Source organism: Onychomys torridus, chromosome 9 (genome assembly GCF_903995425.1).
Source record: "Onychomys torridus chromosome 9, mOncTor1.1, whole genome shotgun sequence".
Lineage (NCBI taxonomy): Eukaryota > Metazoa > Chordata > Mammalia > Rodentia > Cricetidae > Onychomys > Onychomys torridus.
Genome location: NC_050451.1, coordinates 13,783,233 through 13,810,350, shown reverse-complemented (window position 1 = coordinate 13,810,350; position 27,118 = coordinate 13,783,233). Strand labels below are relative to the sequence as shown.

The 27,118-nt window shown below is 47.9% G+C and overlaps 1 protein-coding gene across 3 annotated transcripts in view; it reads left to right on the top strand.

Moving 5' to 3' along the window:
* Tspan14 (tetraspanin 14) overlaps positions 1-27,118 on the top strand; it is a 57,427-nt gene that overhangs the window by 28,061 nt on the left and 2,248 nt on the right. For all 3 annotated transcript variants that reach the window (XM_036199694.1, XM_036199692.1, XM_036199693.1), the window contains exons 3-8: positions 17,100-17,150; positions 18,884-19,030; positions 20,351-20,521; positions 22,289-22,414; positions 23,970-24,014; positions 26,140-26,259. In XM_036199694.1, the coding sequence (XP_036055587.1) occupies positions 17,100-17,150; positions 18,884-19,030; positions 20,351-20,521; positions 22,289-22,414; positions 23,970-24,014; positions 26,140-26,259 (660 nt within the window). The remainder of the gene's footprint in view (positions 1-17,099; positions 17,151-18,883; positions 19,031-20,350; positions 20,522-22,288; positions 22,415-23,969; positions 24,015-26,139; positions 26,260-27,118) is intronic.

Below are 27,118 nucleotides of genomic sequence, written 5' to 3'. Positions count from 1 at the left end.
TGGAGGGGAGGCAGGGTAGTTCTGGAGAGTAGGCAGGGTAGCTCTGGAGGGGAGGCAGGGTAACTCTGGAGGGGAGGCAGGGTAGTTCTGGAGTAGAGGCAGGGTAACTCTGGAGTGGAGGCAGGGTAGCTCTGGAGAGTAGGCAGGGTAGCTCTGGAGAGTAGGCAGGGTAGCTCTGGAGGGGAGGCAGGGTAACTCTGGAGGGGAGGCAGGGTAGCTCTGGAGGGGAGGCAGGGTAGCTCTGGAGGGGAGGCAGGGTAGCTCTGGAGGGGAGGCAGGGTAGCTCTGGAGGGGAGGCAGGGTAACTCTGGAGGGGAGGCAGGGTAGCTCTGGAGGGGAGGCAGGGCAGGTCCTTGCTGTTGTGTGTTCGGCAGAGTGTGCTGAACCGAGGGTGCAGAAAGTGGGCTGGGGCCTGAGACCCGAGTATTAATGAGGAAGCAGCCCAGTGGGGTTTGAAGAGGAAAGGTCCAGTCAGAATGGTAGTTGCAAAGGCTGCCTGTCCTGAGGCAGAAGTGAGCTGAACCTGTGCAGAGGAGCTGAGTGGCTGGCGACACAGGCGAGGACAGGTGTTCAGAAGCCCAGGTCGCACAGGTCTCAAGGGGTACTGAATTATTATTTACCTCTTTTCTTCTTTTGCAGCGCTAGGATTTGAGCCCAGGGCCTTTTGCATGTTAAGGAAGCGCTCTATCACTAAGCTACATTCCCAGCTCCCTCTAATTTTTATTTTCAGATAATCTTAATTGCTGTCCTGGCTAGTCTAATGTTTGACACAAGCTAGAGTCATTTGAGGAGAGCAAGTCTCGGTTGAGAAGATGACTCCATAAGGTTTGCCTATAGGCGGCAAATCTATAGTGATTTGATGTGGGAAGGCCCGGCCTTTTATGGATGGCTCCACCCTTTGCTGGTAGTCCTGGGTGCTGTAAGAAAGCAGGCTGGGCAAGCCATGAGAAGAAAGCCAGTAAGCAGCACCCCTCTATGGCTCCTGCTGTGCTTGACTTTCTGCCCTGACTTCCCTCAGTGATGGACTGTCATCTTCAAGGTAAAATAAATCTCCTCCCCAGGTTACTTTTGGTCATGGTGTTTTATCACAGCAATAGAAACCCTGATTGAGACAGTTGCCAAGGATGGCTTTGAACTTATGATCCCCATGCCTTAGCCTTCTGATTAGCTAGGATTATGATCATAGGTTACCATACCTGGTTTTCTATTTCTGTAACTGGAGAGAGAGTTTATGTATGTATTGGGTGGTGTGCTCGGACTTCAGAGCGACTGCAGAGTGAAGGAGAAGGCTGGTTGAGCCATGTTCTGAGATGGAACTTTGGTGGGTGTGCGTGGAAAGCTAGAGGTTTTCCCTGAAAGTGCCAGTGACATCCTAGAGATGTATCTTAGGAAGATGTGGGTGGGGAGAGAGCACTAAAATGAGTGTGCATACCGGCTGAGGAGAGGCTTGAATACTCAAGATTCCTGAGATGCTGAGTCTAGGTGAAGGACAAGCCTGAGGTAAAAAGGAGGTTTTGTGTTGTAGCCTTCTCTGGTGGGAAAGAGCAGTCAGCTGTATTGCAGCGGGACAGCCTGAGTTATCATGGCCGGTTGGAGATGGAGGGGATGGACATGGCCAGTGAACCAATGGCCAGTGAAGAAGTGAAATAATGACGTGCAGTTCTTTCAAGGACAGTTGCTGGAGCAGGGATCTGGGGAGTTACATCGTGCGTGTTTTACGGTCAGGACTGGCCAGGCAGACCCTGGCTCTGTGTGGGAAGTTGAGGGGACATGCTCATGTGTAGAAGCTTCATATCAGCAAGCACACTGGTCACTGTGGTCGAGGGGAGAAGGGGGACAAGGCAGGTGGTAATGGATTTGGTGTTCATCAGTGAGCTGGAGAAGTGGGTGGGCTTATTAAGACTCTACCCCTCCCCTCTCACACCTCTCCTCTCTCCTTTCTGCTCCTTCTGCTCCCCTTTCTTTGCCTTAGTACTGGGATAGAAACCTGGGGCCCATGCATGCTCTACTACTGAACCCTCCACCTTCCAGTTCCTATTTTTTCAACTTGAGCTTTATGGCATCATGTCCTGGCGATTTATTTCTGTGTACTTAGGAGTTTTCTGTCCTAGAGAAATAGGGTGGAATGCAGTGGCCTGGTCTTCTACCTCGGACTTCCTGTGCTCAATTGGTCTTTCACCAACATCCTCATCTTAGTTCCTGACATAGGGCATTGCTGGACATCAGTATGTGTATTTGCTTTCTACCACTATCACAAAATGCTAGAGATGGTTAACTTATAAAGAGTGAGGTTTATTTTTGACACACACTTTAAGAGGGTCCATGATCACCTGGACTGTTGATTTTAGTCTCTGATGGGTTTGTCAGATGGCACTGGTGTAGAGTATGTGGCAGCAAATTACTCTCCTCATGGCCAAGAAGCAAAGAAGGTGAGGAGTGGACTAGAACCTCCCAGTCCCCTTCATAAGTATGCACTCAGTGACCTGCAAACTATAGTTCTTAGTCAGAGACCTGTACGCCATTCTTGCCGTATATTTCAGGGCCTCTCTGACCTGCACTTCACTCTCCATATGGAGAGCCTGTGCTCCCTATTTTGCCAAGCAAGGGTCCTGACCTTGCCTGCTTGGCTTTTGACTTGACTCATCCTAATTGCTACAGGTGGTACAATACTTTCATTGTCATGGCCAAGTCCCTGCTCTCCTCTGTCCTTCAGAGGCCCTTGATAACAGATTCAAGGAACACTACTCACTTGCTCACACACTGGCAGCACCAAATTCAAACAGAATCCAGAATTGTGTTGACCCTGCTGGATTGAAGTATGTTGTAGTATTTTAAGGATTTTTGCACATTTGGCAATTAGTGTATGTGGTTGAGAGTTAATCATTTTTGTTAGTGAGCACTGGGGCAGAACAGGAGGGAACCAACAGGAACAGTTAGAAAACACCCTTCTAGATGGGAGTGGACTTGGGAAGCTCATAGTTCAGTGAGGAGAGTAAGCCAGCCTACGCTGGGCACCTGGATAGAGTCTGGCCTCCCTCCTGACCTAGTGACCTTGAAAAGCCTGCCTGGTGTTATCCTTGAGAAACATTGAGCTCAGCTGCCTGTTTTCTGCCTTACAAGGTTTCAGAAAAAGTAGAAAATGGCATGCTAAGTCCATATGGCTTCTGAGTTTTCTTTTTTTAGATGTGGAAAATAGAAAAATGTAACAAGCCTCATGTTTCCATCATCTGGCTTCAGAAATGAACTGCTTACAGCTGGTTTTATTTCATTTTCATCCCCACCCTCCCTTGGATTACTTTGAATCAAAGCCTGGATCTTTGTGTTGTGTTTGGTGGGGAAGGACAGCTCAGTAAGCCAGCTTGAATGTGGAGACAGCGCCTGAGGTTTCTGTGACCAGGTTGAGGTCTGAGCCTCCTGCCTCGTCTGGCGTTGTTTCCACAGTCATTTCTTTACTCGATGGATCTGTGTAGCACTCCAACGGTTTTTGTCCGGTTTTTGTTTTTGTTTTTGTTTTCTGACTTTGAGGCTGGGATTCCCAGAGACCGTCATCTACTTGGTAAGATGTGGTGCTGCTGTCTGGAGCAGAGGAGGATTGGGCTTCACAGGGTTCTTTACAGTGGGATGATGCAGAAACAGCTTCTAGCTAGCCTCCTACTTTGAGAACTCTAGCACTTTCTCACTTTCCACCTCACCCCCAATCATTTTTTGGTTCTGCTAGTCCTGTTTCAGAGTCTCAGTTCAACTCAAGGAAATGCAAATCAAAAACCACATGATGACACTGCCTCACACCCACTAAGGTGTGTGTGTGTGTGTGTGTTTTCTTTTTCTTATTTTTTCTTTAAGCAGTAAATAAATGTTGATGTAGATATGAAGAAATCTGTGACCTTGTACATTGTTGTCATGGAAACAAGTGATGATCCATGATGGCAAACTGATATTACTTCAGGTTAACAATGGAATTACCATGTTCTCCAGAAACCCCACTTTTGGATATATGCTCAGGAGAATTGAAAGCAGAATGTCAGATATTTGTACTCCAATATGCATAATCTTATTCACTGTATATAGCCAAAAGGTAGAAACAACCTGTAGCCACCATTGATGATCAGTGGATAAGGAAATGTAGCATATGCATGTCAAGAGAGACTTAATCACTCCAGGACACATGCTACAGTGTGGATGAACCTTAAGGACATTGTATTAAGTAAAATAAGCCAGATCCAAAATAACAATTTGATTGCATTTGTAGGATAAATACTGTATGGCTCCATTCAGAGTAAGGAGAGTCACCAAGAAGCAGACGTAGAAAGTGGAACTTGGTTGCCAGGTGATGAGCAGGTGGAAGTGGGAGGGTCCTAGTCCATTTGTGCTGCTATTACAGATGACCTCAAGGTGGGTCATTTGTAACCAATAGTTGGCGCATGGTTCTAGAGCAGCAGTTCTCAGCCAATGGGTTATGACCCCTTTGGGGGTTGAACAACCCTTTTACAGGGTTTGCCTAAGACCATTGGAAAGTGCAAGTATTTACATTATGATTCATACCAGCAGCCAAATTGCAGTTATCAAATGACAACGAAAACAATTTTATGGTTGGAGATTACCACAACATGAGGAGTTATACTAAAGGGTCACAGCATTAGGGGGCTTAAGAACCCCTCCCTGTTCTAGAGGCTGAGAGGTTCAATATTGGGGGAGTCATGACATGGTGGAAGTGTCACATGGATGAAAGAGTGCAAAGGGAGGCCAGATTCAGCCCTCTCTCCTCTCTGTCTGTCTGTCTGTCTGCCTGTGTAGTGCTGGGGATGAGCATGGGGCCATGTGTGTGCTGGGTAAGCACTTTGCTGCTGTGCTTTGTCTGCACCCTTCAAAGTCCATTTTTGCACCAAGCCCACTCCAGCAGCAGTGGTTAATCCATTCACCCTCAGGACCTGCTGGCCTCTGAAAAGACCCACTTCGTAACACTGCTGCAGTGGGGACAAAGTCTCTAGAACACGGATCTTGGGGGACACAATCAAACCATCTCAGGGAATTGTTTAAGATGCCCAGTTTCCATTTTGTAGTATAAAAGGAGTTCTCTGGATGGAGGGTGGTAATGGCTGACCCTATTGGGAAGTACTTAATGCCATTGAACTCTACACTTGAACATAGTTAAATTTTATGTCATGTGTGTTTCATAACAATTTAAAAACATTTTAGCAGGCAGCAGCAGAAAGGCAGGGAGAAGCAAGACCAGAGGAGCTGTGGCTGCCCAGTCTTTGTTCACACACAGCCCAGTCCTGTAAAGAATGTGCCCTGTCCTGGCTTTGCTTCCTGAATGCTCTCAAGGGGTATTATCTGCATGTCAGGATTGCTTTCCCCTGTAAGACTGACTGTAATCTCCACAAGTTTGGATAAACCCTTGTCTGTATCTGTTTCAGAGATAGATTAAAAATGGAGACTCCATTCCTTCTAAATGCAGACATCAGGCCTGTGGTACACCACAAGGAGAACCTTCTGCTGTCTTTAGTTTCAGAATAAGCTTGAAAAAAGATAACACCCTGCCATTGACAACCCTAGTGACTTTAAGTTTGAGCCATAGCTTTCTGGCTTGTCAATTTTGTGAGTTAGTATCTGGTCGTAGATGGGCAGCCTTGCTTCTGAGTGCAGCAGTGGGGCAGGAGCCATGAGCATCTCAGCCCTCTCCTTCCAAGTAACGGATACCTCCCGTGTGTAGGGTGAGCATAACGTATAATCTGAGTCAGGATTCTCAATAAGGGGGAGGGAATTACTGATAGTTTTAACAAATGAGCCCCAGGCCACTCTGGCACACCAGGCCTGGTGGCTGCCCTACTCTAGACACACAGCAGGAAGCCTGGCAGAGCAGCCCCAACCCATCCCCCAATTCATGGAGAATTGGCCTTTTCCCAGTGCGCTCTGGCCATGTTGTATGAGACCCGGCCCGATTGCAACTTGTTCCCCAGCTTCCGTTATGTGTGTTCTCTCTCTTCCCCCACTCTTTACCCTCCACTAAGGTAAGGTCTCATGTAGCTGTGGATGACTTTGCATTTCTGATGGTCCTCCTGGCATGGACTGCTGTCATGCCTGTTTTATGTAGTGCTGGGGTTTGAACGCAGGCCTTCATGCATGCTAGAAAAGCATTCTACCAACTGAACTACATTCTCAGCTCCTTTGCTTCTATCTTTTAAATGATGCAATTGAAAGAGAAGAGTCTACTGTTTTAAAAATAACACAATGTAGTGTTGTTTTCACTGCTAAAATATGGTACATCTTCTTTCAATAATTATTGAGGGATTGGAAAGATAGCTCAGTGGTTAAGGGCACTGACTGCTCTTCCAGAGGGCCCAAGTTCAATTCCCAGCACCCACATGGCAGCTCACACCTGCCTGTAACTCCAGTTCCAGGAGATCTGACATCCTCACATAGACTTATATGCAGGCAAATCACCAATGCACAGAAAATAAAAATAAATTAAAAAAAAAAAAAAAAAGGATTATTGGATGAAGTTTTGCAGCTGCACGAATTCCTGAACAAGCTATCCCGGGATGACTTGCATTCCTCCTCCATGCTGCAGTTGCCTGTCTGTAGGTGTGTGTAGTTTATTGTCCTCAGGGGCAGCATCCTCAAAATCACACCTGCAGAGCTGGTGTAGAACATTGAATTGCCACACAGTCTTAACTCCCATGTGAGACATTGAGGTTGCTTTCAGCCTTTAACTATCTAGCTAAGGTTGTAGAGACTAGTACAGACTTATGTAGTACAGAGTCTTCCCTGTAGGAAAGGGAGGGAAGTTATTGCTGGAGTAGATTCCCAGGAGTGAGATTAGGTGGGTCAGAAGGTATGTACATTGATTTGACCTGGCTGACACACTTACCCAGTTAAAATCCCTTTTCCAGAAGGGCTGTCCCAGTGCGCAGGAAGTGAGTCTCCTTATCTCTTGGCATAAGTAGGAATGTATGTGTTCTCAGATTCATTCTTGCCAAGGCAGAGGGCAAGGACTGCTCTGTCAGCTTCTCCCCCAAACTAAGGTGAGGCTAGGAGTATTCACCTCTGCATGCCTCAGTCTGTGTGAAGCTGAGACCACCAGGGAAGTTATGGAGAAAGGCCCTCTCTCGTGCATGGTGGCTAGTGCCTGGTGGCTAGTGCCTGGCATGTGGTTGTTACATATCTACAGGGTACTAGCCAGTCCAAGTTGTGTGTTTTGTTTTTTTTTTTTTTGGTGTGTGTGTGTGTGTGTGTGTGTGTGTGTGTGTGTGTGTGTGTCTGTCTATATATCTCTCTGTCTACATCTCTTTTGTGCTAGTAGGTCACTCCAGAGTTCTGCCTACTGTGTGGAAGTGCCTTGGTTCCTTGTTTGTACTGCTTTTTTCTTTTCTTTCTTTTCCTTTGAAAATTTCTGTTGAGTGGCCGGGGGAAATGTTCCGTGGATAAATTGCTTCTTTGTCAAAGTGAGGACTGGAATTCAGATCCCCAGAACCCATGTAAAACTGAGCAGGCACTCAGAAAGCAGACTCCTGGGTCAAGGTGGCTGACAAAGCTAGTTGAGTTTGTGAGCTCTGGGTTAAGCAGGAGCCCTGGCTCAGTGAGTAAGGTGGAGAAGGAAGAAGATAACCATGACAGTTTCTGGCCTCCACGCCCTGTACTCCTCCTACATTTTCCTACAATCTTAGTGTTGGTTCAGCCCTTGCCCTCACCTCCCTTCCTTCCTGCCCCGGCCTTACCCTTCTCCTCCCAATATTCCCACTTCCAGTTCATGCCATGTGTGCTGATGTCACCCCACACCCCCTCCTAGAAGCCCTTCATTCCGTCTCATGGGCCTCTCTAGTTCCTGACCTCAGTCCACATGGGAGATTGTTTGTGAAGCCTCCACAGTGATTTTCATAGTGGCTGAGCAGTTTATACACCACCAACTTTGTGTAAGGGCTCCTACTTCCCGATAAGCCTGTCAGCCAGCCTTGCTTTCTTCATGCTAGCCGTTCCAACCAGGGTGACGTGAAATCTTCAAGTAGTTTAAATTTGTATTCCCGATGTCTTGGCATGTTGAGCATTCAAAACAAGCAAACAAAAACCCACAGATATTTACTGGGGAAAACAAAAGGCAGATGTGTTAGTGCATGCTTTTAATCCCAGCACCAAGGAGCCAGAGGCATCTTGAGTCTGCGGACAGCATGATCTCCATGGTGAATTCTAGGCCAGCCAGAGCAGCATGGTGAGTCTGTTCTGTTCATTCCGTTCATTGTCCTATTGGTTGATTGGCACGTTGAGTACTATCCTTTTTGGTTTTGTTTTGTTTTTTGTTTGTTTGGTTTGGTTTGGTTTGGTTTGGTCTTTAGTGTTTAATTTTTTGTAACTCTATATATTAACCCAAACCCCTTAGTCTAAGGTATCTGGCAAAGATTTCTCTTCTGTTTTGTAGGTTGTCTGTTCATTCAGCTGCTGCTGCTGTTTCTCTCTCTCTCTGTGTCTCTCTCTCTCTGTGTCTCTCTCTCTCTTTCTCTCTCTCTCTGTCTCTCTCTCTGTCTCTCTCTCTCTGTCTTTCTGTCTCTCTCTGTCTCTCTCTCTGTCTTTCTGTCTCTCTCTGTCTCTCTGTCTTTCTCTCTGTCTCTCTGTCTCTTTCTCTCTCTGTCTCTCTCTCTCTCTCTCTCTCTCTCTCTCTCTCTCTCTTTGTGTGTGTGTGTGAGTGATTTCTTGGGCCTGTGTTTTGTGCTAATAAAGTTCTATCAGAAAATTCTTGCCTTACCTGCGTCTTGAAGTATACTCCATGTTTCCTTTTCTCAGTGTGAGCTGTATTTTATGCAGAGTGAGATGCAGGGTATCATTATGTTGTATCTATGGCTGTCTTGGAACTCTGCAGACCAGGCTGGCCTCAGACTCTGGAGATCCGCCTGCCTCTGCCTGCCAAGTGCTGGGATTAGATGCATGCACCACGATTCCCCACCCACAAGTCTTTTTGTATGTGTCCTTGCTCCATTATCACGTATGTTTTCCTCAGCATGTATGGCATCTGTCTTCAACCTTTGCTAAGTCTGTCTCTGCTGTTATTCCTTTGTCCCTTATTTTTTGATTTCTGCCACCTTGTTAGGGGTCCTCTTTTTTTTTTTTTCCTCTTAGAAATGTTTACCTGGGTGCCAGGTAGTTTTTCATGAGAATATTCTTCTATAACAGTATGGTGTTATAAAATACTTTATTGTAGGCATGTGTCGTTGGGTTATATACAGTTGTAAGCTATTAAAATCTGCTAAAATAACACAAAACCATACAAGAGTTAGAGCTATGCAGAGGTTATGTGACTGAACTAAAGGAAATCCTGTCCTCATCCGTAAGTCCAGACGGTTTTAGTGCGATAGTTTAGTGCTGGGCTTGCCGTCTGGCCTACAGGTCAGACCTGGTTCTGCTTGTTTGGCACATAATTTTCACTGGAATGCAGCCACATCCATCCGTCTCTGGCTTCTCCCAGTGTTCACAGCCAGGGGAGCTGCAGCAGGAGAGCTCACAGAACACAGAACTGACAGTGTGTCCTGTTTTGTCCTGGCATAGTAACGTGGATTTCTCTCTGTGTAATCTGGGACAGTGATGGCAGAGACTGTCATGGTGGGCTGCTGCCCAGAGCCTCCCTTGGATGACACTGTCCTTCCATTGCCTTTCCTTGACCTCAGATTACTGATGGGGCTTGAGTTATCAATGTCACAGTGGAAGCTGTCCCCGGAGCAGTCCTTGCCCCTCTTCTGGGCCCCTTGCGGGGTCCCCTGCAGTGCTGCAGAGGGCACATCTGCTTCTCGTTCCCAGCAGCCACCCATCCGGAGGGAGGAAGAGGTGGTGTGTGATAGCTTTGTGACTCCGGGCATGGTGCCTCCTGCCTTGGGCCCATTTCCCCTATAATGAGGAAGCTGAGGAAGCCGGGCCCAGCCTACCCCTGGTTCTTCGACCTTTCAAACTTCCGTTGAGAGGTGGTTCTTTTCAGACTTAAAAAATGGACGTTTATTTTATTGTATTTATTAGTTGTGTGTGAGAATGTGTGTGTGTGTGTGTGTGTGTGTGTGTGTGTGTGTGTGTGTGTATGTGTATGTGTTTCCGTGGTGTGCATATGGAGATCAGAGGGCACCTTTAGGTTTTCTACTTCCCACTGTGGGACCTGGGGATCCAATCAAGTCATCAGGTTTGCATGCCTTTACCCTTTGAGCTGTTTGGCCAATCCTCAGCCAAGACTTTTAATATGGGATTGTGTAGAAAGAGATTCCCTGCTCTGTTTAGAGCTCCGAGTGTCCCATTCCTAGTGGGCACGGCTGCGTAACCCCAATGGATGTCCTGTGACTTAGGGCTCAGCAGTGGACTTTCAAGGCCAGGTTGGGTTTAGGGCAGCAGTTCTTAACCTGGGGGTCAAAGGACCTCATAGAGGTCACCTAAGACCATCTGAAAACACAGCTGTTTACATTACAGTTTGTAACAGTAGCAAAATTAGAGTTGATGATGTAGCAATGAAAATAATTTTGTGGTTAGGGGTGAACACAAACATGAGGAACTGTAATAAAGGGTCAAAGCATTAGGAAGGTTGAGAAGCACTATTTTAGGGGCTGTGCCTCCTGGAGGCCAGTCTGACCTTGGGTTTAGTTGAATCAATAGGCATTTGAAGGAGTTGTAAGTATCTAGTATTCTGTGAACTCACCTTGGGATTTTCAGTTCTAGAATACTTGAGGCCCATAGTTTTGCATCCTACCCTGACAGGATTTAGGTGTCAAAACATAGCCATTAGAGGTGCTTATTTGTCAAATGGGATATGTGCAGAACTAACTTGATAGTATAATTTCTTCTGCCCCCTTGTTCTCTACCTGCTTTCTCTCTGCACCCTTCCTGGCTTGTTTTCCTGAACTCTGCATCTCTAGTTTTCTCCAGAAGTTGAGCCTCTGGAAAAGGGACCTTTCCTTAGGACACTAGTCTGTTGGGAGCTGCCAGGGGTAAGACTGTAATAGCTACTTCAGCTACTTCCTGCATACTGGACAGAACACCTGCCAAGAGCCCCTGAAGAGGAAGGGGCTTTGTTTTGGCTCATGGTGTGAGGGTGCAGTTCACCGTGGCAGTGGGAGCGGTGGATGGGTGCTCACAGTCAGGTGGCAGAGAGATGAATGCTCGTGCTCCCTCATTGTCTGATCTTTTCAGTCCAGGACCCTAGTCTGTGAAATGGTGGTCTTACCACCTCAGTTAAACCTCGTTGGAAACATCCAGAGATATGTCCTCTAGTCAGTTCTAAATTATGCAGGTTGGAGATTAAGATTAGCCATCACTGGGGACATACAATGTCTTCAGTGCAGCAGGTGTAGGTGTATGAGGAGTCACCCTGGTGGCCCTTGAGGCCTTGGCTCTGCCTGAACCCAGGAGAGCAGGGCTCCTCAGTGTAACAAATTCCATTAGAGTCCTTTCAACCTAACTGTTAGTAGGGTCATCTCTGTTGAGACTTACAGGAGATCCACTTGCTAGAATGTCACAGAATGAACCCTGACCCTGGGCTGCTATGTATTCAGTCCTTTCTGCACTGCATGGTGTTTCAGTGGGTTCCCTTCTGCTTGTCTCAGCGATATGCATAAGGAGGCCCAGGGAACTGGTTCTGAGCATCAGCCTGAGTTAGTGAATAGACTAACCAAGAACCAGAGGTCAGCAGAGCAGATTCTGGAAGTGCTGCCTTGCTACTGATGGGAAGACAAGAGGTCTGGAGCCTGCAAGAGTTGCCTAGGCACTTACACGTGTGCTTAGAGCGATTGTGCAAAGGGCCAAGGCCATTCCGTCCTGGTTTTTGTTCTCCTCCTCCCTAGATCTAGCAGGGTTTAGATAGTCACACTTTTGTTCCACTTAATCCTGGGTAAAGTGCAGCAGGCTTACCCTTATGGTGAGGGGATTCTTGCAGCTTCCAGAATAAGGGAAACCTGTGCCAGCTTAGGATGCTCCATTAGGGCATCTTGTTCTTGTTTGTGGAGGGTGTGATGGCTGTTCTTGGTGTCAACTTGACAGCATCTGGAATAAACTAAGACCCAAGCAACTGTGTGCACTTGTCAGGGATTGTTTTTTTCTTAATTAAATCATTTGAAGTGGGAAGACACACTTTTAATCCAGATCTTTTGAGATGGGAAGATCTACCTTTTATCTGGGCCACACCTTGTGCTGGCAGCCTATATAAATTACATGGAGGAAGGAAGCTTTTACTCTTTGCCTGCTTGCTCTCACTGGTAAGTTCATTCCTTCATTGGCATAAGAGCCTACTTCTTTGGGATTCCAGTGTAGACTGAAGACCAGCTGAAACATCGAGCCTTGTGGACTGAGCAACTACTGGATTCTTAGACTTTCTGTTGGTAGATAGCTGGGCCACAGCCTATAAGGCATTCTAATAAATTTCCTTTATTTTATATATTTATATATATCTCCACGTTTCATTCTATCAGTTCTGTTCCCCTACAGAACCCTGACTAATGTAGAGGGGGTTGTTGTGTTGTTGTTGTTGGTGGTGGTGGTGGTGGTTGTGTGTGTGTGTGTGTGTGTGTGTGTGTGTGTGTGTGTGTATGTATCTGGGGCCTTTCTGATCAATCAACCCTAGGGAAGGTAGCTCAGAGATTCTCATTTAGTAACATAGGCCCTGGAATCCCTTGGATTGTGCTGTGAGCTTCTTTACCCCGTTGTTGCAATGGGACCCTTTACTCCTATAATTGCTTCTGAATTTTACAGAGACTCTCAGAGAGATCTTTCTGCTCTGGTTGGGACATAGACTCTAAAATGCACCTTCTGAACACATGGCTGTATAAGTCATGTTGTTTGGGGGTTGTGCAGCCTAAGAACTCCAATGTGGAACTCTCTATCACTGGGTCTGTCCTCTGTAGGTACTCTTCAGGGCACATGACTCAGAATGCTGCTCACTCTTCTGTCTCTGTGGGTAGTGAGATAACAGTTGTCAGGGATAGAGATACCCACATGGGGTTCTTAAGTCTGTCACCAGCTAGCTGTGTGACCTCGGACAAATGGCTCTACATTTGTCCTATATCCGTGTGGGGGTTCTCGGGAGAAAATGAAAGGTGTGCCATTCACTCCTGAGCTTTTGTGTGTTCAGAGGCAGGTCACTTCCCTTGTCTGGACCTTTCACAGACTCCTTGACCATAATTGGTCTCCAAAGTTCCTACCTTAGGCAATATTCACTAAACCCATGATCTGACATGAGGCTGTTAAGTTCCTGTATTTCTGGTCTGAGTTAACCTCAGTTCTTTCTATAAGACAACAGGGGAAGACGGAGGAGTCCTTCTTAGTCATTGTAAGAGAAAATGTTGTTGAATGGCTGGAACAGATCTAGCATGGAATCTCCTATAGGTCGTGTGTGTGTGTGTGTGTGTGTGTGTGTGTGTGTGTGTGTGTGTATGCACACGCGCCCAAATGCGGGCACATGTGACATGAATGGGAGCCTGCCGACATCTGCACAACTTTGTATACATGCTTTGGCAAAGCCAACATCTTTCTGTCTGTTTACTCCAAGGAAAATTTATAAACAACACCTCAAGGCTGGATGTGGTGGTGCACACTTTTAATCCTAACACTCTGGAGGCAGAGGCAAGAGGATCTCTATCACCTCAAGGCTAGCCTCGTCTACATATCAAGTTCCAGGATAACCAGGACTATATAGAGAGACCATGTCTTAAACAATGAAACACCTAGGCATGGGTCCAGTAACATCTAAGTGTATGTGGAGTTAAGGCTAATTTAATGTGGGGAAAAAGTAAATGGGTTACTGTGGGGAGGGAAGGGGAGTTCTGAGGGCCACTGATTGAATGTTTCAGGGCAGCCTCCTTTCACCTATACACATGGTATCAAAGATGATGGGTGGGCTGTTGTAAGTGCTTCGGCAGGCCTGGTTTTGAATGGGAACACTGGCTGGCAGTAGTGGCAGATACCTTCAAGTCTTACTGCACCAATTCTGTGTATGTGGTTTGACTGGTCATGAGCTTGGCAAGCCAAGCTAGGCTTTTCTGGCCCTCAGGAGTACGAGAGACCCAAAGTAAACCCAGAAGTATGCACAGAAGGAGAATGTGAAAAACCCCAGGCTTGGGAACTTCTGGTCTTAAAGTCTTGATGGGGTTCTCACATGGGCCCATTCTGCACTATCCTTCTCTACGTCAGTGTGTTACAGCCCCTAGCAGACAGATAGTTTTGTCCTTAGAGAGTGCAGCTCAAAGGTAGTCACAGTCTCTTTGGGTTAGGATCAGGGCTGTAAGGTGCAAGGAGAACTGAGCCAATAGTGAATAACTTCACATATGATGGCAAAGATGGACATTTCAGGAGGAGATCTAGATGATGTCAAGGAGGAGGACAGGAACTGAGGCCTGGCAATGGTGGGCTGTGGTAGAAACTTAATTTTACCCTAAGTGTGGGGGCAAGTGACTGAAGAGTTTGGAGGAGCGGAGTGACCTGGTCATAGTCATATTCAGCAACCGGCAGTTCTGCATCTGAATTCTCCAGGATAGAAGACACTATAAAAGTGTTGATACTGAACAGAAGACTGTTTTCTCACCATTCCCTAAACAGTGCAGTTGAACAGCTATCTGCAGTGTTCACATTCCCCTTTGGTGTTCTAAGTAGTCTAGACCTGAGGGAGGAATGTGTAATAATTCAGGGGACTTTGAGGACTTTGGTATGCACTGGGGGCATTAAGGCCAGTCCACTGGATACCAGTTGACAGTGGATTTTTAAATGATGGTTTCAGTTTATTGGAGGCCTGGGAAGAGGTGGATTATGGACAGAGGGGAACTGAGAATCAGGAAGAAAACTGGTCACGGACGCTCTCAAGTTTTGAAGAAAAACAAGCGGAGTCCCAGGTGTTGAATATGAGGCCTCGTCCCCTCCTGTGGGTCTCCTCCTAAGAGGCTGGTGATCAAGGGTGTGGGTAGTGTTTAAAGCTGTGTGAATCTTGGGTCCCCCCCCCCCCAGTGTTCCAAGGGTCTTTGACTGAACCATTAGGTTTACCATCATTTAGTGGGGTCTATAATGGGAGGACAAGCATCAGGCAAGGGAGGAAGACACCCCTAAGCTGTGTGTGCTTGGTGTCTCTGAACCTGATTGGAGGAGGAGGGATGACCAACAGTGGCCTTACTTCTGATGAGGTCAGATGAGAAAAAGGCCTCCACTCTACTGAAAAGGAAGTAAGTCACTGGTGGCCTGTTGGCTTGCTTCCCATGCCACTGTAAAACTGATGGGGGAGAGGGGAAGTAGCATCCAGGAGAACAAAGGGCTTCTCTATTAAGCCAGTGTGGTGTGGGATGGCTCAGGGAACTAGGCCTCAAGGTTCAGGATGCTCACCTAGTATCTGCTTCTGAGAGGAAGCAGTGAACAGATGAATCAAGGCTTGGAAGGAGCCCTTCCCTCTGCCATGCCTTTTGGTCTTAGCTTTCTCTGGGTGCCTGTGGTGGTATTGTGTTCCCCAAAATATTGTGTACCCTAATAAACTTATCTGAGGTCAGAGAACAGAACAGCCACTAGATATAGAGGCCAGAAAATAGTGGTACACACACCTTTAATCCTAGCATTCCAGAGGCAGAGATCCACCTGGATCTCTGAGTTCAAGGCCACACTGGAAACAGCCAAGCATGGTGACTCTCACCTTTAATCGCAAGAAGTGAGCCTTTAATCCCAGGGAGTGATGGCAGAAAGCGAAGACTAGAAACTAGAAGCATTTGGCTGGTTAAGCTTTTAGACTTTTGAGCAACAGTTCAGCTGAGATCCATTCGGATGAGGACACAGAGGCTTCCAGTCTGAGGAAACAGGATCAGCTGAGGAGCTGGCAAGGTGAGGTAGCTGTGGCTTGTTCTGCTTCTCTGATCTTCCAGCATTCACCTAATAACTGGCCTCAGGTTTGATTTTATTAATAAAACCTGTTACGATTCATGCTACAGGTGCCAGTGTTATGCTTTGTAAAATGGAGATGTTGGGGTCCTGGCATGGGTTCATCTGTGAATGCCAACTGAACCAGCAGCCGTGGTAAGCTGTGAGCCCTCAGGCAGCCACAGCCAAATATTAGGCCTGCGTGCATTTTGTGACAGTGATCTGTGATCCAGAGAACACTGAAACCTCCCAGGGTTTTGATCACAGGGCCTTTCCTTCCCATTCCAGCCCATTCTGGGTCTGGTGTTGAATAAAACAGGCAGAGGCTGCTTAAAGCTGGAGAATACCATTTGGAAAGTTGAGTCATAGAGAAACCTAGCACTGTCAGTTACTGTGAAGTGCCAGTAAATGGCATTGAAATGCCAGCGTGCTGTATAGCAGAGAATAGGGAAAAACGAACGACAAAACAGAGGTGGCTCCGTTTGCAGAGCGTGGAGTGTTTACTTTCGTACGGGAAGAAAACTGCTCTGCTTTAGGATTGTGTGGTGCATTTGGGTCAGGGAGTGTCTGTAGGCGGGAGATTGAGGTTCCAGTGCCTCTCTTCTGCTTAATGAGGCTTACCTTAATTCATCAGCTAAGACCCCAGTATTTCCTGAGCACACACATGTCTCATGCTACATGTAGTTGTGATTAAGAGGCCCCACCCTGGCCAGTGATGGCCTGAGTTGCTGCTTGTCTGTGTTTGGAGTCTGAATCCTGTGGGACTAAGATGGGAGAACAGGTGGTCTTGGGTTGTACTTTTCCCTTATAGCCTTGCCTTGTAGCTGGCCTGATCCATACAGATCTTATCTCTACCAGAGTCCACTAATAACCCTGGCAGTCGTCAGGAGTACAGTGTCTTGCACACTGAAGAGCACCCTGAAGTGAGTTGAGGGTGAGGGTGGATAAGAAGGAAGAAAACAGTCTCTTGTCAGCATGAGGCAGTCTCTCCGGGACTGATCTCAGGATCTTTACCTTGGCTCTCTGGTCATGCGGTCATCTGGGATAGAAACCAGCCACCAGCCATTCTGGGGAGGCAAGTGCTGGTTATCTGCAGTCTCCATGTCCCTTTCATGGTGTAGAGAGCCCCTGTCATCTGCAGGATTCAAATGCCACCCTGGACAGGAGACAGGCACATCCAACTAGAGTGTAGACCTTGTTCCTAGTGCTGGTTTCTGACCTCTGTTTCCTCCTCTCTCCCTCCCTCTACCCCTGCTCAGTTGGCTGGAGTTGTCTTCCTTGGAGTCGGGCTGTGGGCATGGAGCGAAAAGGTAGGTGGCACCTCTTACCAGGCCCCAGTTATTAGCAGCCAGACCCAGAGCCATTGGACTTGAATTGTTCCCTCCTCTAGCCTGTTCAATAGGCACTAACTGTGCAGAGAAAGGTTTGTAGCACTTTAACCCCCAGAAAGAACTTTGCTTGCAAGGTTGGCTCTGCTCCCATGGTCATGGACAGTTAGGCCCAAACTGGAAGTGTAACCCCCAGGGCTTGGCAGCTGTGCCCCAGGCAGGCTTGCGGCTGCCTCCTAACCCTTTCTGTTATTTCTGTGAACAAGTGGGCAGGTCCCTGAGCAGAGCCATGTTGACTCCCCAGGAGCTTGTCCTGGCCCACAGAAAAGTGGGAGTACAGCCTGCTTGTGCGCTCCTGGCTTTCTGGGTGGAGTGTGCCTTTAAGAACCTAGGTGCTGCTTGCTGGTGTGAGGAAGGAGCAACCAGGCTCTTGCTATGCAGCCAGACAGGGGGGCACTTGGTACTCTAGGGGGTCAGAGCTCCAGGGACAAGCCGGAGTCATGGTGCTGACATCACTCTATGGTGGGTTAGTGCTAGTAGCTTGGGTGGGAGATTTGGAATTCTAACCAGAAGGAGCAGCAAGGAGGACCCGAAGCTGGAGTACCCCCTGTGCCTGAGGTGGAACCTGCTGTTGCTTCCAGAAAAAGGAAGCAGAGCACTTTGTGAGCTTTTATGTAAGGTTTTAGGAACAGAATGAGGTCTGCTCTTCAGCCTGGGAACCTAGGAACAGTTCAAGGAGGCCTGTGAACCCTGATGGCAAAAGCTGCTGTACAGTGTCTGTCTCAGTGACCTGGAGGCAGCAACCCACGCCTGTCAGCGCCACCATGTGGTTATATTTGGGACTGCAGAAGGCTTGACCTGGATGAGCCCTGATCCTGGCGCTGGCTACACGCCCCCTCCCCGCTTTGAATATCATAGAGTCTATTGTGGATGCCACTAGTCACATATAATAATTTTAAAATATTACATAAATACATATAAGTACTTTTTTTTAAATTTCCCTGCTTTCTTTTGGGTGTGTGTAGCTATGTGTATGCACAAGTAGAGGTCAGAAAACAACCTGCAGGTCTAGGCTCTTTGCTCCCCTTCTGCCCTGTGGGCCTAGAGCCACACTTGGGCTGCCAGGCCAGGCAGCAAGTGCCTTTACCTGTCAAGCCGTCTTACTAGTCCGTGACTATATGTACTCAAATAAAAACGATAAACCAGTTCTTGTTTGTCTCTAGCTTCCTTCCACGTTTTCTTGCAAGTATAGCCAGTGGTTGTCTTTGAACAGTGCTGATAGAACGCCTCCACTATAGACAGTTCTGTGGGTAACACTCTGTCCTTTACCTACTGTTGCTGGGTGTGTTTTCTCAAAAATGTTCATTTTGAGGCTGCTTTTAGCCAGTTTGACCATAGGCCATAGGACTCTACTCCTCTGAGGCCTGGCCAAGGTACCCTACAGGCCATGGAGGAAGCTGGGTCTGGGCTCAGGAACTCCATTGTCAGTGTGGGCCAGGACTTTCATGGATAGTATCTGGCGGCTGAGGTGGACAAGGATGCTACCTAGACTCAGGGCCTCTGGAAAGTGGCAGGAACACACTCTGGCCTGGCTCTTGATGATAGGACTAGACCTTGAAGAAGCAGGCACCCACCTTGGCTGCTGACAGAGTTTGCCCCTGGGCCTTGACTCCATTCTAAGGACACTGCTACCTTCTATTCTTTGCCTCTTCCAGGGTGTGCTGTCCGACCTCACCAAGGTGACCCGGTTGCATGGAATCGACCCTGTGGTGCTGGTCTTGATGGTGGGCGTGGTGATGTTCACACTGGGCTTTGCAGGCTGTGTGGGTGCCCTACGGGAGAACATCTGCCTGCTCAAGTTTGTGAGTGGTCCTGGAGTTGAGGGTGGGAGATAGTGGGTGCGATGGGCTAGGGGTATGGGCTCACATGTTTTCTGGCCCAGGCAATAGAAGCAGGGAGCAGTCCTTTGAGCCTCTGTCTCACTGGAGGGATGATTGGGGGAGAAAAACCCAGATGATGGTTCCTCACCCTAGGAGAACGGGGTTCCTGTGGGACCCCCCCTCATAGAGGAGCCAGCTGATTGCAGGGGTTCTGCTCACCTCCTTTCTTTATAGCTCCCCTTAGAAGTTCTAAAGGAGATGCTTGCTGTTCACCTTTGCCCTTCCGGGCTAAGATCAAACAATGCAGCCAGTAGCATTAAGACATCATTTCCCTCCTGAGTATGAATCTGTTGCATGTACAATGTAGAGTTTAATTTTCTGACAGAATTATGAGTTACTAAGAGTTTAGTTTTTTTATATTTAGATACAACTTCATTTTTAAATGTATTCAGTTAAAATTAAATAGCACCTGGTGAGGAAAACACTTTTATTTTCTTCATGATTTATTATTTGTTGAGTTTATTAGGTCAGGCTTTCCTCATTTGAAAAGCAAAACACATTTTCCTAGATCTCTTCCCCTTCAAAATACTATGTTTTGCATCTCACTCCTCGGGGGCAGGCTGTGTGCACGTGTTTGTGCATGCTTGTGATTCTTCTCTGGGTTTCTTGAAAAGGCTCCTTCACATTTCCTAGATGGGGCAAAGTTTCCTACTGTCCTTTATGGCTGAAAGAACACAGACCCTTCAGGCCGCAGGCAGAGCTCATCGTGTCCCAGTGGCTGCATGGGTCCCAATAGTATGTCACCACTGTCTGTAGCTGCACAGCCATGTTTCTAGAGAGATGCATGTGCACATGCAGAGTGGGTACTGATAACACTGGTACCTCCAGAGTGATGGTGAACCCCGCAGGGAACTCAGATGTCCTGTATACGTTACATTGTCTCGGACAAGCTCTGTGTCTGAATCTCAGTTTTTTCTTCCCTAAAGTGGGAGTGAAGGATTGGGTGTCTAGGATGGTTGTGTGCAGGGAGGAAGCAAATAGTGCCCAGGTGCAGGCTCCATATGGACGCGACTGACACGGCTTCTTTTCACTAAGGTGTGGGGAGGGGAGTCAGGGCTGCCTCCTGGAAAATGTGGTTTTCACTCACCTCAGCTTCCAGCTGTGTCGTTTGGGCATGGGTAGTAGTGAATCCCATTTACAGAGGTGAAGTGCTGTGCAGCGGGCAGAGGTTCTGGGTCTAGTGGGGTACATGGGTTGGCCCGGCTGATGATGGCTAACCCCACCTCTCTTGTGCCCATGCAGTTCTGTGGGGCCATCGTGCTCATCTTCTTCCTGGAACTGGCTGTGGCTGTGCTGGCCTTTCTGTTCCAGGACTGGGTGAGGGACCGGTTCCGGGAATTCTTCGAGAGCAACATCAGATCCTATCGGGATGACATTGACCTACAGAACCTCATCGACTCCCTTCAGAAAGCCGTAAGCTCTGCCTGACAGGCCTTCTGTTAGATCATACCCTTTCCCACCTCTGCTCTCTCTGGGGTGCCCTGCAGCAAGGTTGGAGCGAGGCCTTCCCTCCCAACAGTGGCTCCTCTGCCACAGCATGGCAGGCAGGTGTGGAGCAGTCCCTCTACCTCTGGTGAGCTCAGTCACAGTCTTCCCCAGGATCTTGGGCCCTGTGATATAAAGGGGATATAGAGGAGAGAGCTCCTCCCTTAGGCTTGTGACTCACAGCAAGAGCTATTCTGTCCCCTTCCTCTCTGGGACCTTTTCTCCTTCCTGTGTGAGAAGAGCAAACTGCCAGGAGGAAGCCTTCTCAGATGGAGGGCTGTGACCTCTCAGAAACTTTCCCCAGGGGGTTAAATGAGCAGGCTGGGGCTCTGTCCCTCAGCCTTCTTGCCCCTTCCCTTTGCCTGCAGCTACACCTGAAAGCTTGGATCACTGGCTGCTCCAGCCCCTGGGATGAACCCACTGCCTGCCACAGTGGCCTGTTTGGTCTTCCTCTCCCAGAAGCTCGGCTTCCAAAATGTCTTTTCTATGGAACACTTGGTTCCAATGAGAAACTAGAAAGCACTAAAAATAACTGACCCACTGTTATTAACCCAAACTTGTTTACCCTGTTGCATGTAGTCTGGAGTCCAGCAAAACCTGTTTACATGACCAGAGAGGCTCCCATGCCTTGTTACTGACTTGGGAGTATCCTGTGGTATAGCCTCCTGTGGGTGGCCTTGCTGCCCTCCTCTGTTCCATTTCTTCCTTTAGTGTTCATGTGGCATGGTCTGCTGGTTTCTAGCACTTTCCTCTGCTCTTTCCTAAGGGATGTTGTCTGCCGCTGCTTATCTGTCTGTTCTTTTTGAGGCAGGTGAGACAGAATCTTGTGTAGCCCAGGGTACCTTCAAACTTACAAGCTTCAACCTCCTGATTATTGAAAGAGGAATGTTTTGCTCTGCCATGCCCAGCTCCTTTTCTTGTAAACATAAAGAAGGATCCAGTAAGTTCTAGGGCTTAGATGAAGCATTAGATGGCCATTAAGTCATTAAAGCATCTTATATAGTGGAGGAGTATGGAGGGGAAGATGAGATTTTCACTGGAAAAGTAAGATGTGAGGGAGGCAGAAATTCCTATTGGCCTTTGTTATGGCAGCTGTCACTAGGCCAACCTCAAAGGTAAGTGTAGGAAGGAGACCTGCTGTGGGTGGGCCACTCCCATCACAGCATGTCCTTAGTGTGCTGGGGCTGCACCTTTGTAGGCTGATGAGGGCTTTTTCTCAGCTGCACCACGTAATGAGGAGTGGAGGGCGAAGGATCCAGGTCAAGCAGAAGTCTAGTTTTGCCAGTGCTGTTTACACTAGTCCTAAGTCACCCCGTCATAGATATTCACGTCCGTTTTACACAAAAAGTCAAAAAGGAAAACCAGGGCCAGCATGACATTTATTTATCAGGGAGGAAGACCTGTTTGCTAGATTAGGAGAGGGCTACATCACAGCGCCTTTAAAGAGGGGGCAGGGGTGGAGCTTGGGTGAGCTCTGTCAAGGAGTGACTGGAACTTAGCATGCTGTGACCTAGACAGAGGAGATGGCAGGGCTGCTGTTCCCTTCTTAAAGGTTTGCTATTTGTTAGTGTTATTCAGCATTTCCATGGGCCTTGGTGTGTCTGTGTGGTAGATGGGAACATGCTTACCTCTGTCATCCAGAGACACCTTGTCTTGGGGCCCTCCTCATGTGGGTCTTGGCTTTTGTGATTTCAGAATCAGTGCTGTGGGGCCTATGGCCCTGAAGACTGGGATCTCAATGTCTACTTCAACTGTAGTGGTGCCAGCTATAGCCGAGAGAAATGTGGAGTACCCTTTTCTTGCTGTGTGCCAGATCCTGCGGTGAGTGCATGTCCCTTCTGCAGCCCAGCAGCTCCTGCCTTTTCCAGAGCCTTCCAGGCTGCTGCTTTTCAACACAATAATGGAGTGTGGTGCGTTCCCTCCGGCTCCCCCCACCCCCGCCTCCAGTCCTTGCAACTCTGAAATCCTGTGCACACATTCTGGGGAATTCTCAGTGGTGCACCTTGGCTCTGTGTTGGGTAGAGGAGGAGGAAAGCTTGTTCTTCCTCACGTGGTGCCCCCTGGTGTTACTGTGAAGGTGGTGTGCTCTGGGCTGCCCCCTCTTTGCCCAGAAGCTCTCGGTGATTATAAGATTACACATCTCATGTGGAGGACAGCAGCTCCATGGTTAATTATTTTCTAGCCTCTTCACCTGCTTCCATTCTTAGATTAGGCCTAAGTCCTCACGGTTCTGGAAATTGAGCACTTTGGGGAACCTGTGAAGAAAGACTGTTATGTTTTGCTTGAGTAGAGATCGGCCCTGCACAAGCTTCTACACAGTCCTGTGATGCCTAGTTACAGCCTCTGAGAAGCAAGCCTTCACTCTGTTATTACCTGGGCAAGGATCCTTGGTGTAGGAGAAGCCTATTTGCTGAGGTTGCACAGTGGTATCTGAGGTGTCCAGGGATGTTTGAAATACACCAGTGTAGCAAGTGTTGGTGCAGTGAGTGTAGCGAGTGTTAATAGTACCTACTGACACAAAGGCTGACCAACAGTGGCCCAAGGCCGAAATTTGACTGGTTGCTTTGGATGATCTGTGAGCCCACCAAGATGCATTTATTTACTTTTCAGTGGTTGTTGCAGTCAGTTTCAATCACTGTTTCCAACCCTCTGAGGGAAGGTTTGTGGGCCCCCCTGGTAGAGAGCATACTTATTATGCAAGAGACCCTAAATTTAATCCCCAGAATTTAAGGAGAAAGAGTTGTGCTTGTTCACAGTGTTGGAGGTGGTCTTGATGCTGTCAGGTCTGTGGTACCTGGTGGAGATGGCAAGGAGCTCATGGCAGAAGAGTCTACATAGCTAAAGAACAAAACAGAATCTCCCTGTGCCTTTACAGGACACATTTCTAGAGACCTAAGGGCTTCCTCCCAGGCTCCATCTCCTCAAGTCTCTACCACCTCCCAGTAGCAGCACCCTGGGAACCAAGCCTTTGGAGCATATTCTGCATCTAACTTCAAACATGGCTGAAGAAAAAAAAGTATAATACTTTGTGACGTATAAGAATTTGTATGAAATTCAGATCCCAGTGTCCTTAGTTCCCTGAAAATAGAGCCAAGCCTGACTGTTTGTGTGCTGTCCAGGTCTGTGCTCTTGCTGATGAGGCAGAGCAAGTCCTGCTTTTGCAGCCTGTGTCCATGAAGTTTGCTGCTGAACCACCACAGCGGCAGCTCACTGACGCATGTGCAGCCTGGAAGGGAGCCGGCAGTTGAGCACAGGGTGTGAGCGGTGGTGGAATCTCCACAGGTGTTTCCTGGTGCTGGGTTGTGACTTCTCTAGTGCTTCCTACCTAGGTTTTTGACAGGACAAGAGTGACTTAAGTTTTCCGCTTTTCTTACAGCAAAAAGTTGTGAACACACAGTGTGGCTATGATGTCAGGATTCAGGTAAGAACACCAACACATCTTCAGTGGGTTCTGGTGAACTCTTTCCCAGGTTTTAGTCTTGTGCTCTAACCTCTGCTTTAGCAAAAGTGCAGATTGGAATAGGAAACAGCAGGATTCATATAGAAGGTCACATCTAAGCCTGAAGTGAGCTGAGTCTGCATACTCAAGTGCACAAATGCGCATGCGCGCGCGCACACACACACACACACACACACACACACACACACACACACACACACACACACGATTTGAAGCCCTGTGACTCTAAAGCCCTTGTATCACTAAACCTATCACTGCATTAGAAAAAGTGTGAATTGAGAGCAGAGGCTGTGTAACAGTTTCCTGTTGTGCAAGAATTGAGGATAAAGCTTTCGGGGCGTGTGACTTGCTCCAGCTTCCACATGGAGGCAGTAGCAAGCGGGAGATGCCTGGACTAGGGTGGAGCTCAGAATCCTGAGCTTCTTTCAGACCACAGTGAGTGAGGGCTTGGTTGTGAGAAGATAGCCAGAAGGCATACCACTCCTTCACTGCAATCTGTTTTCTAGGTTTGGGTGATATGGATGGATGCTATTGTGAAACAGAGGAGTGTCTGGGAATGTAGAAATCCCCCTTCTTAGCCATGGACACTAGGACATTCAATCTGCATCTTGGGAATCTTCCGTTGACCTTAGTTTCACAGGAACAGGCTGATTGTTTTATCCCCCCAGAATTCACAAGCTGAAAACTAGTCCCCAGTGAAGGCAGAGCACTCATGATTGAGATTATTGACCTTATTAAAATGCCCAGAATGGCCTGGAGAGATGGCTTAGAGATAAAGAACACTGTTGCTCTTACAGAGGCCCCAGGTTTGGTTCCTAGCACACATGTAGTGCTCACAACCATCTGTAACTCCAGTTCCGGAGGATAGATGCTGCCTTCTGGCCTCTGCAGGCACTGTATACACAGGGTGCAAAGACATAAATGCAGCCAGAATGCTTACACAGTAAAATAAACAAATAAATCTTAAAAAAAAAAAAAAAAAGAGAGCCTTTCACCTCTTCCAGCATGTGAGAGTTCAGTGGGAGGACACTGTTTAACCAGAATGCAGCACCAGACACCGGATTTCAAGGCTCGACAGTGGTGACAAAGAATTACTGTCACTTTAGGCCACTGCGGTGCTTTGTTTTAGTGTCCCAAACAGATAAAGCTGGAGAGGGGAATCTGTGTGGAGCCCTGCTTTCCCCAGAATCTCATCGCTGCTTGGGGCAAGCAGAACAAAATGTAAAGACAGGGAGGCTCAAATGCAGACATTTATTTTCTCATGAATCTGGAGCTCAGAAGTCTGAGGTCAAGCTGTCAACTGAGTTGACTCCTACGGGCGCTTGGGAAAATCTGTTCCAGGCCTGTCTTCTGGGCCTGGACACCATCTCCCCTCTTCACATCCAGTCACAGTCTGAGGTTTCCCTGGGGGAGCAATGAAGGACGATGTATCCCATAATGCCCCTGACATGAGTTGACGTTTCATCTGTGTTGACGTGGAGGGAGTTTATGGGGAAGAAACAGGCTGACTGCCAGGTAGTAAGAGTGGGGTGTGTGCTGTTACAGGGTCCCCACTGGACCTGATTTCCGGGAGAATTGGTAGAAGGGGAGCTGGCTGACTCTTGTCTTCTGGAGTCAAGCTTACCAGTGGGAGACAACCTAAAGAGACACTGTCCTTTTTTCTGCCAACTTTTTTGACTGAGAATGCTTGGAATCCCCTTTCCTCATCTGTACCTTGAAAGACATGTATTTCCTAACTAGATAATAGCCAGAATTTAAGGCTAAGCCAGGACCATCTCTCTGGCTGTAGTGCCCTTGTATGTCTCCAGGTATGGAAATGTACAGTAAGTTCATCTTTGGCTCTTCTCAGAGGAACTAACTGTCATTTAGTTAGCTAGATGATAGGATAGCAGCTTGCCCTGGGAGAGGCCTAGACTGAATCTGGAGTATTTCTCATGCAGGGTTTCTCTTGTGGTCTTTATTCAGCCCCCCAAGACCATCATCCACATGCTGTGCTTTGCCCTGCCCCATATAGAACCAGGCTGTCTGGGGACAGGGCAGGGATCGTGAGTGCTCATGCTGAGGCCACTGTGCTGTTTCTCTGCAGTTGAAGAGCAAGTGGGACGAGTTCATCTTTACGAAAGGGTGCATCCAGGCTCTGGAAGGCTGGTTGCCCAGGAACATCTACATTGTGGCCGGTGTCTTCATTGCCATCTCCCTGCTACAGGTATGCTCCAGAGTTCAAGCACCAGGCCCTTAACATATGGTCTGCTGTGAAGGAATCTGGCCTAGGAAATAGTGTCCAAGGCTAGGAGCATGTATATGTATAGCATGGTGATACCTATACATGTGTGTTGGAGGGTGAACCCAGGATGGGCTGTGGCTCCTCTGCCCCCACAGTCTGCTACCTGAAGGGAGACCTTCTTTAGGGCACACAGATGGAACAGCTGTGGCCCTTTCTGGATGACCCAGTAGGCTTCATAGGGTATTGCCTGTGTGGTGGTCAGGGTAATTACAGTGCATGGCCATTAACTCTCACCTCTTTGGGATCTTTCCTTTCTGGTTGATTAAAATAGCAGGATTTAAGGAGATGTCAGGAGCTCTAGTGTGGGAGGTGACTCTTCCTATTACCTGGGACAATTATCCCAGAACTTCCTTGTCCCTGTCCTCTGGCCGAGTTTCCTGGAGTGTCCCTCACCACAGAGGCCCCTGTGGCCCACTGCCTTTTGCGGCTTAAAGCTGTGCCTATTCATTTGAAACAAATTTCTCATGTGAACAGACACTAGTAGCCCAGGGATGAATGGGTCAGCTGGTGCCCACAGGAAAATCTAGAAAAAGTCAAGAATCCAGTTCTTTTGGGGACACTGTCAGTTTTCCTAGTGCCCATGAGTAAGAGGCACTGGCAGCCTTTGAGCAACTTCTGGGACAGTGGAGACTGTGTTGGCGTGGAGAACACGTGTCAGGCGGCTCTGCCTTGAGGTGACTGGGGTGGACCTGGCTGCAATCACCCCATGTCTCTTTATTTTTCACTGTGTGTGTGTCCAGTGACTGCAGAAGACCACTAGAGAGAAGCTTGTGGAAAAGCA